We start from the raw sequence: 14,622 nt of genomic DNA on the forward strand, positions 1-14,622 counted from the left end.
ATTATAGTTAAGTGAAGTCTCCAAGCTAATATTTTCGCTTTAATAAGTACTAAAGTGTTCCATTTTATAGCATCATATTCCACCAACAACATACCACTATCAAATAGATATAACTGAAATTTAATTTAACAAGTATTAAACTTTCAAAACCAAATAATGACATAACAAAAACTTTGATAAGTGATTACGCATTATATAAACAATTCTATCATTCTATGTAATCATGGGTTGCATGTACAACACATGATTTTGGCATGAGGTCATGATTGGCCTATGTTGCTTAAAAGCATCCATATATACCACTGTCGACATGGTCAATGTCATCCGTTTCACCCAATCACAAATCGCCGCGTCAGCAAAACAACAGACACTAGTCAAATCACAACTCCACCTGTTTCACTGCTCTCCGTTGCTTGTACTCCCATCTCTTTTTATCTCTCACGCAATTCGTCGAACACATCCTGCTCATCTTCGATCTAAGAAGTACAACGCTTATTTTTATGTAGTGTAGCAAAGACAGAGAACTACAGAGAGGATCAATGAGTTTCAGGGATGAGAATGAAGATGGGAAGGATCTCCGAAAACCCTTTCTTCATACTGGAAGTTGGTATCGTATGGGTTCCCGACAATCCAGTATGATGACGTCTTCTCAGATGATCAGAGACCGTTCTGTTTCTGTGCTCGCGTGTGTCCTCATCGTTGCCTTAGGCCCCATCCAGTTCGGGTTCACAGTAAGCAATAACCGTAAAACCCCATGATTTGAATTTTTGATATGAAACTATCTCTATGAATGCAAATTTATATAGATTTGTTGCAACTTTAGTAGCAACTACTTTTCATAAAGGTAGCAACGCTTTAACTTTTTGTTGACAAGTACAAGATCCGTATCGATTTTGAAGTTGATGGAGTAACTCCGACGTCTAAAGTTCAAATTTAGCTTAAAGTGTAGGGATTAATTAAAACAAAAATGTTTCTGGATCCTTGCAGGGTGGCTATTCTTCACCTACGCAATCGGAAATCAGTCGAGATCTTAAACTTACCGTCTCCGAGGTTTGCTTGCTGATAATCCCTTTTCGTTCCATGAAATTGGAGCGATCGAAGCTTCACTTCCTGTAATGAATGTTGATCTGATCTCAAGCATTGCGTTTCAGTTTTCGTTGTTTGGATCTTTATCGAATGTGGGCGCCATGGTTGGTGCAGTAGCTAGTGGTCAAATTGCAGAGTATATTGGCCGAAAAGGAGTATGCTCTTTTCTCTTTTCTCTTTTCTCTTTTCCCCTGATTTTGTATCTTAAACACTAAAAACGACACTCTTGATTCCTTCTGTTGCAGTCGTTGATGATTGCAGCTATCCCAAACATACTTGGCTGGCTTGCTATATCATTTGCCCAAGTTAGCTTCTAATAATTTCTCCATTTTTCATCTTCTCAAAAGACTCAAATTGTCTGTGTTCTTGTTAGGATTCATCATTTCTTTACATGGGAAGGTTACTCGAAGGATTTGGTGTTGGGATTATATCATATACAGTAAATCACTTCTTCTCAATTTCATTCCAGAAACAATCTTTATACAAAAACTACTCTAATAGAAGATTCTTTGAATGGGTTACAAAGGTTCCTGTATATATAGCTGAAATAGCACCTCAAAACATGAGAGGAGGACTAGGTTCTGTCAACCAGGTAAACACTATTTAGAATTGTGAATTTATAGTTTTATAATTCAATCATATGATAAAATTACTTTCCATTTTTATTTTTTGTAGCTATCTGTGACAATTGGAATTATGCTTTCTTATTTGTTGGGACTTTTTGTTCATTGGAGAGTACTTGCAATTTTGGGTAATAGTTTTGTGACATTCATTAAATAAAGTTATAACCAAAATAACAATTTTCATATTTTATTTTGTAGGAACATTACCTTGCTTGATTTTGATACCTGGCCTCTTTTTCATCCCCGAATCTCCTAGGTGGTTGGTAAGCTTACTGAAGTGTTCAGTATTAGTTGAATTTTAATAATATAATAATAATAATAATTATGAGGTCTCCATTGTTTCAGGCAAAAATGGGAATGACAGATGATTTTGAAGCTTCTTTACAAGTTCTTCGTGGTTTTGATACTGATATTACCCAAGAAGTGAATGAAATTAAGGTACATACATACATACATATAGCATATATGATATATGATATATGATATATGTGTACTTTGGTTTTGAAGAGGTCTGTGGCATCATCAAACAGAAGAGCTGCAATTCGTTTTTCAGACCTCAAACAAAGAAGATATTGGTTTCCTTTAATGGTATGTAGTTGTAATTTTGTATACATGTATTTATTTTTCAATATAATTTCAGTTTTATTTATATGAGATTATGGAAAAGTGAAATCCTTATTATATATTCTGCAGATAGTATTTGGCTTACTTGTTCTCCAACAGCTAACTGGAACCAATGGCGTTCTCTTCTATTCCAGTACCATATTCGAATCTGCAGGTAAAATTATGTATTAAGTCCACTAAGTGAAATAAATAAATAAATAAATAAACAAAACAGCATCTTACTTTTTTAATGAAACAGGAATATCTAATAGTAATGTTGCGACATTCGGCCTAGGAGCTATCCAAGTAAACTCATAAATATTTTATATTCGCCAATTTCATATTATGTTATTTTATAATTGTTACTTTATTTATTTTATTTTATTATATTCTAATTAAGTTGTAACGAAGAAGATTGCATAATTCAGGTGATTGCAACTGGGGTTTCGACGTGGTTGGTTGACAAAACAGGCCGCAGGATTTTGCTTATTGTAAGGATAAATAATTAAATAAATATATATATGCTATGATTTTAATTTTTTTTTTTTTTTAAATTTACTTAAAAATAAAAAACTCAATTTTAAATAGGTCTCTTCTTCTACAATGACTCTGAGTCTCATAGTTGTTGCAGCATCATTCTTCATTAAGGTAATCATGTGTTGTGATAAAAAAAAATGTACATTATCCACTTTTCTTTTTAAAAAAAAAATTGGATTTTCCTTATGTATGAATATCCTTTTTAAGTAATAATCAAAAGCAACATTTTAGGGTTTTGCAGATGATGATTCCACGACGTATACTGTAATGGGGATTTTATCATTGATTGGAGTTGTGGTACGTTTTTTTTATTTTATTTTACTTTATTTGATATTGATATAGTAGTGTAACGATTTTTAATTTTTTTTTTCTTTGTCAATTAAATAATGTAAATTTGTAGGGCATGATCATTGGTTTTTCTCTTGGAATGGGGCCGATTCCATGGATTATTATGTCGGAGGTAATTAAAGTTATTTATTTATTATTATTATTATTGTTTTTTTTTTAATGATTAATGTGATTGTTGTTTTTGTGAGATAACATTATAGATTCTACCGGTGAATATAAAAGGACTTGCGGGTAGTGTAGCAACATTAGCCAATTGGTTTATCTGTTGGGTCGTTACATTGACGGCGCCTTTGCTTTTAGCTTGGAGTAGCGGAGGTTTCATTCTTCTTTCTTTCTTTCTCCTTTCACACCACATAACAGCTTCTACTGTGTTTGACATACATTAGACTGACAAGAAAAAAAATTCCAGTTTTTTGACTTGTGTGCTTGTTCCTGGTGTCTCGTCTATGTAAAAAGTAAAAGACATAAGTACATAATCACAACGTGTATGTCAGACACAGTAGAACCTGTTATGAGTAACTGAAAAATAGAGAGGAATGTAATGTGTGAATATTGGGTTGTGACAGGAACGTTTACTATGTATATGGTTACGAGTGGTGTAACAGTTGTATTTGTGGCTCTTTTGGTACCGGAGACCAAGGGGAAAACATTGGAAGAGATTCAATCTTCGTTTAGATGATCGTAATTTAAACTGGGAGGAGGTTATAGTTATATATCTATTTTATAATTTTGTAATTGATTTTATATCAAGGTCAAATATCATTGTTGTATTGGATGCACTATGCAGAAGCAAATAAATAATATCCATCCACCCCAATTTTTACTCGGAGTTGCTAACTAAGCTTTTGATTACTAAATAAAATTTTCAAACCTTTGTTGGTCATTGCCAAAGATTGTTGTATCAGAACTCGGTGAACAGAAAATTCATTAAAAATTATGAGTTTTTAATGACATAACACATAAAATTATAAAATGCTAAAAGTTAAAAGTTAAAACGATATAAAATGGTAAAAGTTAAAAGTTATAAGTATAACTCTAAACCATCCAACATATTATATTTTTTTTATGTTTTGTTAGCCAAGAATTACTCTAATCAGACAAATTTGGCATAGTTTTTTTATTGGCTTATTTTTAACACAACATACGAAGGCTAAATATAAAGGCTTCTAAAACCCTCATTTTAGAGGTTAATTGGAATTTAAACATGATTTTGAGGTTAAACAATGTGTGAATGTGTGTGGAGAAACTCTAAAAAGCTAAAAGCTTACAAGTTTTTGTTTTGAGCTAATGAAAGTTACAAGCTTTAAACTCTAAAAGGCAAATTCAAGTTTCTTTCTCAAAAGTTACAAGATAATTGTACTCAAAAGTTTGTGGCCGAACACATTCGTAATGACACAGATCATATCCACGCCACTTATCTAGTAAATACTCACCACTCCACATCACTATATCATTTTTTTTAATATTTAAGAAAGCTAAAACTAATTGAAATTAAAAATATAACATTAAATTAAAATAAAAAAAGGCACAATTAATTTAGAAAAATCACAATTATATTATAAAAATTACAAGTTAAACGTTAAATAATAAAACTACTGTTCATTGTTGTTGGTGTCCTCATTGTCATTGCCTATACGTATATATAGCCTATCAAATCATCACAAATATTGTTCTGCATTTCTTTGTTATGTCTTTCCAAATCTCTTGAGAAGTATTGTGGGTTTCCCGATACAATTTGTTAATTTTTTATGAAATGCATCTTGCAGATTATACATACAAATAGTATATATTTATCTTCTGTTACCATGTTATGTAATACTATGATACAAGTATACATTACCTTGGTTAACATGTTAATTTTTCCTGATCCCATGCTCGTTTCGAGTGTTTTATTATGTGTCACTCTCTCTAAAGGATTTCAAAAGCCCGTTTTACATCCTTCATTGTCGATTCTTGCACTACCTTGAATATTTTTTTGTTTTTCATCTTGAGGATATAAGTATGCTTTCACAAATGTAAAGTAATTCGGATATATCCAATTAACAATATGATACCCATTCTTGTATTGATTTTCATTTGCAATAAATGGAAAGTGATGTGCTTTTCCCAACAAATTATCATTGAATCTCGATGACCTACTTACGAAGAACATTTAGATCATTCTTTGACCCCCACTATTACCAAAGTATTCACACCAAAATCATAGATCTTGTGATATCACTGCTTCAAGTATAGTTGTCGGGGCTCCATGGTCACCTTGTATGTATCGACTTCGTCGTGCATTGTACAATCAATGCTTCCAAGTATTAATGGAACCCTTGTGTTGCTTTATGTGCAGCATACCATTGTTCAACACCACTTCTTGTCAGTTTTAATATATGTTCCAGTAAAGCTCTATAACATTTTCAAAAAGCAAATACACCAATTCTCATGTGATTTTCTTAGGCATATTCAAATGTTCATCTGATGTTTTCATGGTGATGTCGTGTGGCCAAAAGCCGAAGTGTGGTCATATATTTTTGAAGTGGAGTAAAACACTATCTACCTCTAGCATCCCATCTCAATTGAGAGAATTCATAATTCTCTTCCAAATCGTTATTTCCATATATAATACATAGTTGTCTACTCAAACGAAAATATCGTTTGAATGACATGTTCATACACACAAGTATCAACAAAATAATCGTGTACAAAAGTTTTTATGCAGCTACAAGATCCCTATTTATTTTAGTTCTAGTCTATCTCCATTTCTTAATTAGACATGGTGCCCAACACTTATATTTTAGATTCGGACGTTGTGAGCCATGGCTACCACACCTGCCCACACCACACACAAACCACACATATGGAGGCAACGTGTAAGCCACCATGCCGGTGGCAAGTCACCACCATGCTCTTGGCATGACTGGTATACATGATGGTCTTACAAAACTCAAAACAACCCTAGATAAGATCACGGTCTTGACAACTTCAATTCAAACAATGATATATTTTCCTAATGAATCTATACATAAAATATTTTTTGAGCTAAAATATGCAACCCCAACCCACCAAAAGAAATGTACAATACTAAGTAGTAGACCCATAAACAAAAGAAACCAAACATTCGCAAAATCTAAATGAAAAAAAAAATAGCAAAATAAAGAATGTAGGATACCTTTAACAGCTCTACTAAATTTGTTTGCATGTAGAAATTTCAGAACTTACAAATAAAATCTCATAAAAACATTCAAACATAAACACTTGCATATGTAACAAGTTTAATCAAAGACCTTGACCCAACCACAAGGAAAACGTGTTAAAATAATTTTTGTGTAGTATATGTATATATACCATAACCTTTCCCAGTAAGTAACTAGTTACAAATTAAGGTCAAAAAAGCAAAAGCTTGTATGCAAAACAACATAAAATATATATGCAAATTTGTTGAGTTTGAGACTTGAGACTTGAGACTTCAAAGAGAAAGGAGGTCAAACTCATGTGGCATAAAGTCTTCACTTGGCCTATAGTATTTAGATGGAGAATACAAGGCCAAATTCCCCACTTGACTTGTGTAAAGACACGCAAATCGTTCCACTTGATGAGCAAATCGCGAGTTTTGGTAACCCGTTTTCATTAACTGGCCCCACACAATGTGAAACTATCATCCAAAAAAAAATAAAAATCATTTCTAAGATTTTACAAAATACTATGCAACATAAATTGTCCCAAAAAGATTGCATTTTTTGGGAGCCAAGAAGATTGAATGGATTTTTGTTACCTTTTCATGAAAAACTTTTTGGGCCTCTTGATGTGTTACACGCACACGTTCACATTGTGCCTATACACATAATTCAAATTTTAAGGTTAATAAAATGATTAAAGATAACACAATCACATACAAAATAATAGTTATGTTTTTTTTTTTTTTTTTTTTTTTCTGTAATCAACCTCAAGTAACTCAAGCTTTGATGACATCTTTTCCATTTCATTAGCTTCCATACACTCACACCTACAACCAAATACAACTCAAATCACACATGTAACTTAGTGTGTGTGTGTGTGTGAGAGAGAGAGAGAGAGAGAGAGAGAGAGAGAGAAGGTGATAATGTAATGCTTACTGGAGGGACCATTTTAGATGATGGATTTGATCTTCAATTTGATCTCGCTCACTCCTCAGTAATATAAGATGCTGTATAGATATTATTCATATGTTATTGATATGATTAAAAATAGTTTATAAAATAAGACTAAATAAAAAAAAGAAAGAATCTTTAAAAAAAAAAAAAAAAGTTTACCTTACGAGTGTCTCGTAAGGACCAAAGAAGTTTAACTTCCTTTTCAAGTTCTGGAACCACAAGCATTGTCCTCCAACCTGTTCAATATAATTAGCTAAATACAAGAAATAGCAACCTACTTTCATTTATTTTTGTTTGAATATTATTATTTATAATAATTTAATAAACAAATCAATCAAAGTACAATGTCATTTCTTGCATAGAGAGTAGTTATACCTAGGACTTTTTTGCTACGCAAAATATCACCATATATATGATCTCCAACATAAAGAACCTAACAAAATTGAAACAAACATGTTAACTTTTCTCCAAAAATTATTAACTTAAAATAAATAAATTATAGATTGTAAAAAAAAAAAAAAAATTGTTGATAAAAAAAGTTACAAAACCTGTGAACTTGATTCAACACTCAGCAGCTTATGCAGATGGCCAACATTGCCTCCCTGAAACAGTGATTTCAAACTAAAATTACCTATTTGCCCATTCTCATCATTACACTCTCTTTCAATTATGAAAAGGGTATTTATGTAATTCGGATATACTGATTACTTACCTGAAACACTTTGTACCCTTTATCTGGGATCTGCTGATCTGGCACTTCCACAGAAGAGGCTCCAACCTAATGAAAATTAAAATTCGATTAAAAAACATGCATATAGGGGTAAAATGGTAAAAACATATTTCCACACAAACCTGAGCCATTGGACTACCATTATCAGTATTGATAAGCATCCCTGAATCAGTGTCCACCGCAAAAAGATTAGCACGGTTTTCATCATGGAAAAACTTCGGCTTTGCACTGCGTAAAAAATAAAAAAATAAAAAATATTTTTTTTTCTTTAAATACGTTTCATAAACATAAAAAAAAGTTATAAATATACAATCTTTAAAGTAAAGAAATGAGTATAACCTGCCAGTTATGACAACATCAAAGTGTTGGAGCCAGTCAAGAGTCAACAAGGAGCTTCCGTTGACTTTTTGGGGCCCACATAGAAAATTCATCACAACATTTGTGTAATCCCAAAGACTGTTATCAGATGAATAGAAGTTATTTTATTTTTTACTGATAATAGCATTGTTGTTACATTTTTTACAATTTAAAAAGTAAAAAAAATAATAATAAAAATAATAATAATAAACCTGTTTGTCACTAAGAATACAGCAAAACCAGAACTTCTAAGCATCTGTAGCATTGGGACTATTGAGTTGTCTTCATTGATGTACCTAATTTTGACAAAGTTAAGGAAAAAAAATAAACAAGGGCACAATTGTAAAAAGTTTGAACTTAAGGGGGAAAGTTGTTTTTCTTTTTTTTTATCTGACCTTTTGGGATCATTTGCAACCATCTGCTTCAAAGTTCCATCACGATGACAGAGATCCACAGCAGCCCTCACATCTCTGTACATTCGAAAATAGCTGCAAAAACACAAGGGTATTTTGGTCTTTTAGTACAAAAACAAATGAAATTGAATTCATGGTGAAATACATCCAACATGGAATTTGAAGAAATCTGAAGAAATCAGATTGGATTGAATTGAATTCTGTTCATTTGGCAACCAAACAAACAATGGAATGGAATCACGAATTCCAATTCCCACAACTTACTCTTTTTCTTCTGAGATTTTTCCTGGATTATTATCCTTAAAGTCAACAAGCTGAGCAAATAAATAAGCTTCAGCCAATGAGAAAAGGGTATCAATGAGTGCATAATCAGGCTCATCAAATGCATCACGAACCAAAGTGTTGCCATATGTAGCAACTTTTTCATCTTTTGACAATAACCTAAATCCATGATATGCCACTTTCACATATTTATGTCTATCCATCTGCAAAAAAAAGTTTTTTAAAAAACATAAAACACTGGGATTCATCTTTATATCATATTGCCCAAAATCTATACATGAAAAAACACAAACCTTCAATATATTTCCTCTCTTTTTATCAAGTACCAATCCTCTCACCATATAAGTCCAATCAAAAGACCAATCAAGCAACTGCATCAAATAGAAAACTATAAGATACCCAAAACTTATAGACTACAGCAGTTTTTTTCTTATTAAGACATTGTACTTTCAACATTGTAGTAATAAAAAATGAAAGTAGGATACAAATTATATAGTTATAATTTGCATTTAACTCTAAAACTTGTACAATTTAAATAACTTTCATGTGAAAATTACATCAAGATTTTGTATAATTAACATAAACAAACCTCATTTGGGTATCCCAAGTTAGTGACTAACTTTTTCACTGTGCCATTATATGCAAGGGATTCAAAAGTTTCAGGCTTGTATTGTGCAAGTGTATAATCCATATCAAATCCAACAGCAACTATGTTTTTCATATTCACAGCTCTGTTACAAAAAATATGTTTGCCAATTTCAATCTTTTGTCCTCCATTAGGAGATGCCCATAGACATGAACCTTGAGATTTTTCACTTCCATTAGGGCTTTGTAATTGTGGCTCTGATATAGCTCCATCACTAGGGATATCCATTTTATAACTTGCTGTTGAGTGAAAACGAACTGTTTTGAAACAGAAACATAAGAATTCATCAAACATTGGATCATAATATTGATATCATTCCTGGAAAGGTAAATTGTTAGTAACTTATGACCTTTAGGGTGTATATGATGCTGTAGAGATGATCAAGAAGGGATGTGTTTCAAGAAAACAATCAAGAAAAAGAATCAACCGTAGAAACTCAAGAAAGTAAAGATTCTTACATACCCTTTTAGAAAAAGATAAAGAAAAAGAAAAGGAAAAAAAAAAAAAACACCTTAGGGGACATACCTTCAATGAACAATGAAAGAACACAAAGCGAATCTGAAAATGCTCAAATCTTTAAGTGTAAACTCTCCATATATGCTCTGATAAGCACCTAAAATCCCAAAAAACAGCTTTCTAAACTCGATCAATCAACCAAAAACCCGGACAAGTCCAAAGGAAGAACACAGAAATAGGCATATGTAAGGTAACATTCAGAGGTAGAACATTTAAACCCTAGAAAAGGAAGAAAAAAAAAAGATTGAATGAAACTCTGAAGCAATGGAACAACAGCTGTCCTTATATTGAAGATAGAATCAGAATCCACGAGGGCTTAAGAAATTTGAAAGATGAAACATGTGAGAGTAAAAAAAACTCCTAAGAGATGGAATAATAAATAAATGAATAGATTCCAACAACTGTCTGCAGGAATCATAAACAATCGTCTAAACGTGTTGACAATAAACGCAAAATAGTCCAGCATTTAAACCAAGAAACATGCATGAAAAGTGACACTCAAAAGCCAACAGTAAATTTATAAAAAAGGAGCAAGATAGTAAAAGTTAAATTGAAAAGAATTAAATTCGAGCAAACCTTGAGACCTTTTGGTAGTGAAGAATCGCCTGGAAGAACAGAGACCTAAATCTGGAACCAAAGAAGGAAATTGGGGACAGCGAGAAGGGGAAGAGTATAGAAATGAGAAGCAAAATGAAAGGGTGAGTGTCTTGGGAATACGCATCTTACTATTGGTCTTAAAAAGACATTTGGAATTGGATATCGATAAGAGTAGATTAATGTGACAAGATGAACCCGATACGGGAATCCGCAGAGTTTTTGGGTTGATTCGTAGCGAGGTTCGTTTGCAACCTGGCAGCGCTGTTGATGCCGATGATGATGCAGGAGTCATTAAATTGCGCTTACGCAATCAAATTTGGAGGCTGGTGATTATTGATTAATGATTCTAATGGGGCATGATCTAGAATTCCAATTGGGTCGTTCATTTCGGGACGGAATCAAATTCTTCGGAATAGATTCTTCGTCATTTTAAGGTAATATATGAGGGGAATTGTTCGTTTGATAAATGCTGGTGGGTGACACTTCTATGGTGGCTATTCGTGGAAGTATCTGACGGCGGCGTAACGGTGGATGGCGGTGGTGGTGACCGTTCTTATACTTTCCGGGTTTGATGATCATGTGGATGTGGATCGTGGATTTGTGGAGTGAAGGGGATAGAGTTTTATTTTCGAATTTGCTCCCTGTAGTTTTCATAATGTTACAGTGGTCCCCTTATGATTTGATGTTTTGACTTTTGTACCCTATCGATTTTAACATTTTTGATATTTGTCAATGTGTCAATTCCTTCATGATATGGTATCATGTTGTTACATCAAATGCTCTCCTAATTTAATTTTGATGTTTAGTGGTGTGACTTTGACATCTTTTATAATATAAGCTTCCGATATATTAGTAATTTTATAATTAAAAAGTTTGGTTGAAAATTATTTCTCCTTGTAACGTAGTTTATAATTGGGATAATGACTTGAAAGGGTAACGAACTTTCGATTTTTGTCACATTTAGTCACTAAACTTTTTTTCGTTATCTATTTGCCATTGAACTATTGAAACTGTTCACATTTTACCCTTATGTAAAATGTGAACAGTTTCAATAGTTCAATGACAAATAGATAACGAAAAAAAGTTTAGTGACTAAATATGAACAAAATCGAAAGTTCGTTTCCCTCTAAAAAGTTCAATGACTAAATGTGAACAAACCTCCTCTTGTATTATGTTTTAGCAAATTATTTATTTTTGTTAAATTGTAGCAACATTTGTTGATGAAGAAATCTATGAAATAAAAAAAAAAAAAAAAAACAAAACCCTGAAAATATATTTAAAACAAAAACAAAAAAACCAAAACCGAAATAAAAAACCAATGGTTTGATATTTTCAAAAATAAAAAATTAAAATTTCCAATCTGATTTTGGTTTTACAAAAAAATGAACCATTCTCACTGATGTGAATTATGACCATTGGTTTGGCATGCGAAATTTGTGACATCCCATGAATATGTAGTTACAATATCGTCTGAACTCGTAATTCATAGTAAGGGGTTAGAGTACCATCACATGAATACGTAGTTACAACATCGCCTGAACTCGTAATTTATCACTTCTGGTAGATGACTACATCGCCACATTGCTGGTTAAGGTTATGGTATCTCCTTTCATCCTACATCACATATTCATCATCATCTATTTACCTAATTATCACCACCTTTCTATAATCACCTATCTCTCATCATTTTATTTCATCACACACCAACTATTTCATCTACCCATGTTTCATCCGCAACATATTTGTAGATATAAAATAAATATACCGTTTAAATCTTTTAAAACATGTATAAAATCGTTTATCCAGCATAGACAGCAAGTATTCAAATAATATGCACACATAGCACGTAATTTATATAAAATACTTCATATCTAGTGTAAGATGAAAGTAACTATATATACCATAAAAATCCCATAAATGCTTCCTAACTTCGAACCCCAAGGTTTACTCTACTAAAGCTTCATATTCTCGGCTCTCTGAACCTAGAAGGGTCCAGATCTATCACACCAAAAAGCTCAAGATAGCCCTTCCTCTCACTCTACACCACTCAAGCTCGCTAGGGTTCTCACTTATGGGAAAGGTAGTCGCAATTGAAGGCCATAAGTGCCTTTAAATATGGCTCGGGCCCAAAGATTTAGGATACTTAAATGATGATACCTGAAAATCCGGATGTTACATTTTGTTTTTTTTATTTCATAGATTTCTTTATCAACAAATGTTGCTACAATTAAACAAAAATAAATAATTTTGCTAAAACATAATACAATAGGAAGTTTGTTCACATTTAGTCATTGAACTTTTTAGAGGGAAACGAACTTTCGATTTTGTTCACATTTAGTCACTAAACTTTTTTTCGTTATCTATTTGCCACTAAACTATTGAAACTGTTCACATTTTACCCTTATGACCGGTAACAGCCGGTCATAAGGGTAAAATGTGAACAGTTTCAATAGTTCAATGGCAAATAGATAACGAAAAAAAGTTTATTAACTAAATGTGACAAAAACCGAAAGTTCGTTACCCTTTCAAGTCATTATCCATTTATAATTAGATTGTTAAATGGATTACGTTTGGGACTAATATGTCGTTTTGTGGACTTTTACCATACTAAATGGAAACATAAAGTTGTATCAAAGTGAAAATCATGTAAAAGGTTTTTGGATGCATTTTCAAGTCATATACTCACGTAATCAATTGTCTGTTTATTGTTTGATAATTTAATTACAATTCTAATTCTTTATAGAAAAAAAAAAAAAAAAAAAAAAAAACTTTGTGAAGCAGATAACGAGTTGTTGAAAGATCTTTTTATTTTTTTAATAAAGGATAATGACTTAAAAAGGTAACGAAGTTTCAAAAGTGTACAAAAAAGATCATTGTTGTTTTTTTTTGTACACAAAATACCATTTTACCGGCTATTGTAGGTTATCCGGTTTTCAAATGTTCAAAAAATACCATTGTTGTTTTTTTAGTACAAAAAATACCATTAATATTACTATTTGTACACTGAATACCAACAAAATACACATGTGTTCAACTAAAACATTGTGGTAACCAGGTACTTCGGGTAAATGGGATGAGATGAGCGTAATCAGCAAATGCTTGTTTAATTGTTGTTGAAATTGTTGGAAAAGATCTTACTTCCACCGTATGATCAGCCGAACAAGATTACAGGTGATGCTTCGGCTGATAAATTTTTCTTCAAATCGGTGATGAGAAGAGCGTAATCAGCAAGTGCTTGTTCGACTATTAGATAAGCTAAAGTAGAAGCATTCTTGTATGCCTTTTTCTGGATTCCATATGGCATCGATTCACCATAATATCGATGCTAGATCAAATCACGCAGCTTTTGATAAAATTGTATTATTAAAGGTCTGCAAGTGAACAAATTAATGTAGAGTAGAGCGATTAGGGCTTTTACTTCGGGGAAGATGACCATGGCACCAAAACGAGGGGCGAGTTCCCAAACGAAGTCGGTGTTGGCAGCGAACCATTCGATGTCGCCTTCGTTGCCGCAATAAAGGAAGATTGGGCCCAAACAACTAGGGCATGGGCCCACCCAGTGATCGGAGTTGATGAGATAACGTTGTTGGAACTTGGGAAGATCAATGAAACTGAAATGATCAAGAGTCTGATCAAAGTATCGTGTCTCGTAAGTGTACTTCGGTTGAACAAGAATTTCTGGGTTTTGAGAAGCCGTGGGGATTTGCCGAGAAACGGAGGTGGCCGGTGAGATTCCGGCGTTGATGAAAGTAAGCAGATGATTAGG

At 32.7% G+C, this 14,622-nt stretch overlaps 2 protein-coding genes across 5 annotated transcripts; one reads left to right on the forward strand and one right to left on the reverse strand.

The window, feature by feature from the left end:
- Nucleotides 1-408: 408 nt before the first annotated feature.
- Nucleotides 409-4,022, forward strand: LOC144996959 (Major facilitator superfamily protein). The gene is made up of 18 exons (XM_078956768.1): nucleotides 409-731; nucleotides 988-1,050; nucleotides 1,152-1,241; nucleotides 1,332-1,391; nucleotides 1,460-1,525; nucleotides 1,613-1,678; nucleotides 1,762-1,837; nucleotides 1,908-1,972; nucleotides 2,055-2,147; nucleotides 2,217-2,297; nucleotides 2,403-2,487; nucleotides 2,572-2,618; nucleotides 2,741-2,803; nucleotides 2,901-2,960; nucleotides 3,081-3,146; nucleotides 3,250-3,309; nucleotides 3,398-3,512; nucleotides 3,764-4,022. The coding sequence occupies exons 1-18, from the start codon at nucleotides 540-542 to the stop codon at nucleotides 3,874-3,876; spliced, it is 1,461 nt and encodes a 486-aa protein (XP_078812894.1). The 5' UTR covers nucleotides 409-539; the 3' UTR covers nucleotides 3,877-4,022.
- Nucleotides 4,023-6,351: 2,329 nt separating this feature from the next.
- On the reverse strand, nucleotides 6,352-11,470 carry LOC145048798 (uncharacterized). Of its 4 annotated transcripts, XM_078997416.1 has the most exons (17): nucleotides 10,269-10,327; nucleotides 10,093-10,111; nucleotides 9,687-10,000; nucleotides 9,391-9,468; nucleotides 9,080-9,300; nucleotides 8,798-8,890; nucleotides 8,615-8,698; nucleotides 8,385-8,501; nucleotides 8,168-8,273; nucleotides 8,028-8,093; nucleotides 7,864-7,917; nucleotides 7,691-7,748; nucleotides 7,475-7,551; nucleotides 7,298-7,368; nucleotides 7,128-7,188; nucleotides 6,958-7,017; nucleotides 6,352-6,837 (listed from the first exon to the last, which is right to left on the reverse strand). In XM_078997416.1, exons 3-17 carry the CDS (start codon nucleotides 9,969-9,971, stop codon nucleotides 6,652-6,654), a joined length of 1,617 nt encoding a protein of 538 aa, XP_078853542.1. In that variant the 5' UTR covers nucleotides 9,972-10,000; nucleotides 10,093-10,111; nucleotides 10,269-10,327; the 3' UTR covers nucleotides 6,352-6,651. The 4 variants fall into 4 exon arrangements, with proteins under 4 accessions (XP_078853542.1, XP_078853541.1, XP_078853539.1 ...); XM_078997415.1 differs by lacking the exons at nucleotides 10,093-10,111; nucleotides 10,269-10,327 and adding an exon at nucleotides 10,844-11,470; XM_078997413.1 differs by lacking the exons at nucleotides 10,093-10,111; nucleotides 10,269-10,327 and adding an exon at nucleotides 10,836-11,470.
- Nucleotides 11,471-14,622: the final 3,152 nt, after the last annotated feature.

Source organism: Lactuca saligna, chromosome 5, assembly GCF_052625555.1.
Source record: "Lactuca saligna cultivar CGN05327 chromosome 5, ASM5262555v1, whole genome shotgun sequence".
Classification (NCBI taxonomy): domain Eukaryota; kingdom Viridiplantae; phylum Streptophyta; class Magnoliopsida; order Asterales; family Asteraceae; genus Lactuca; species Lactuca saligna.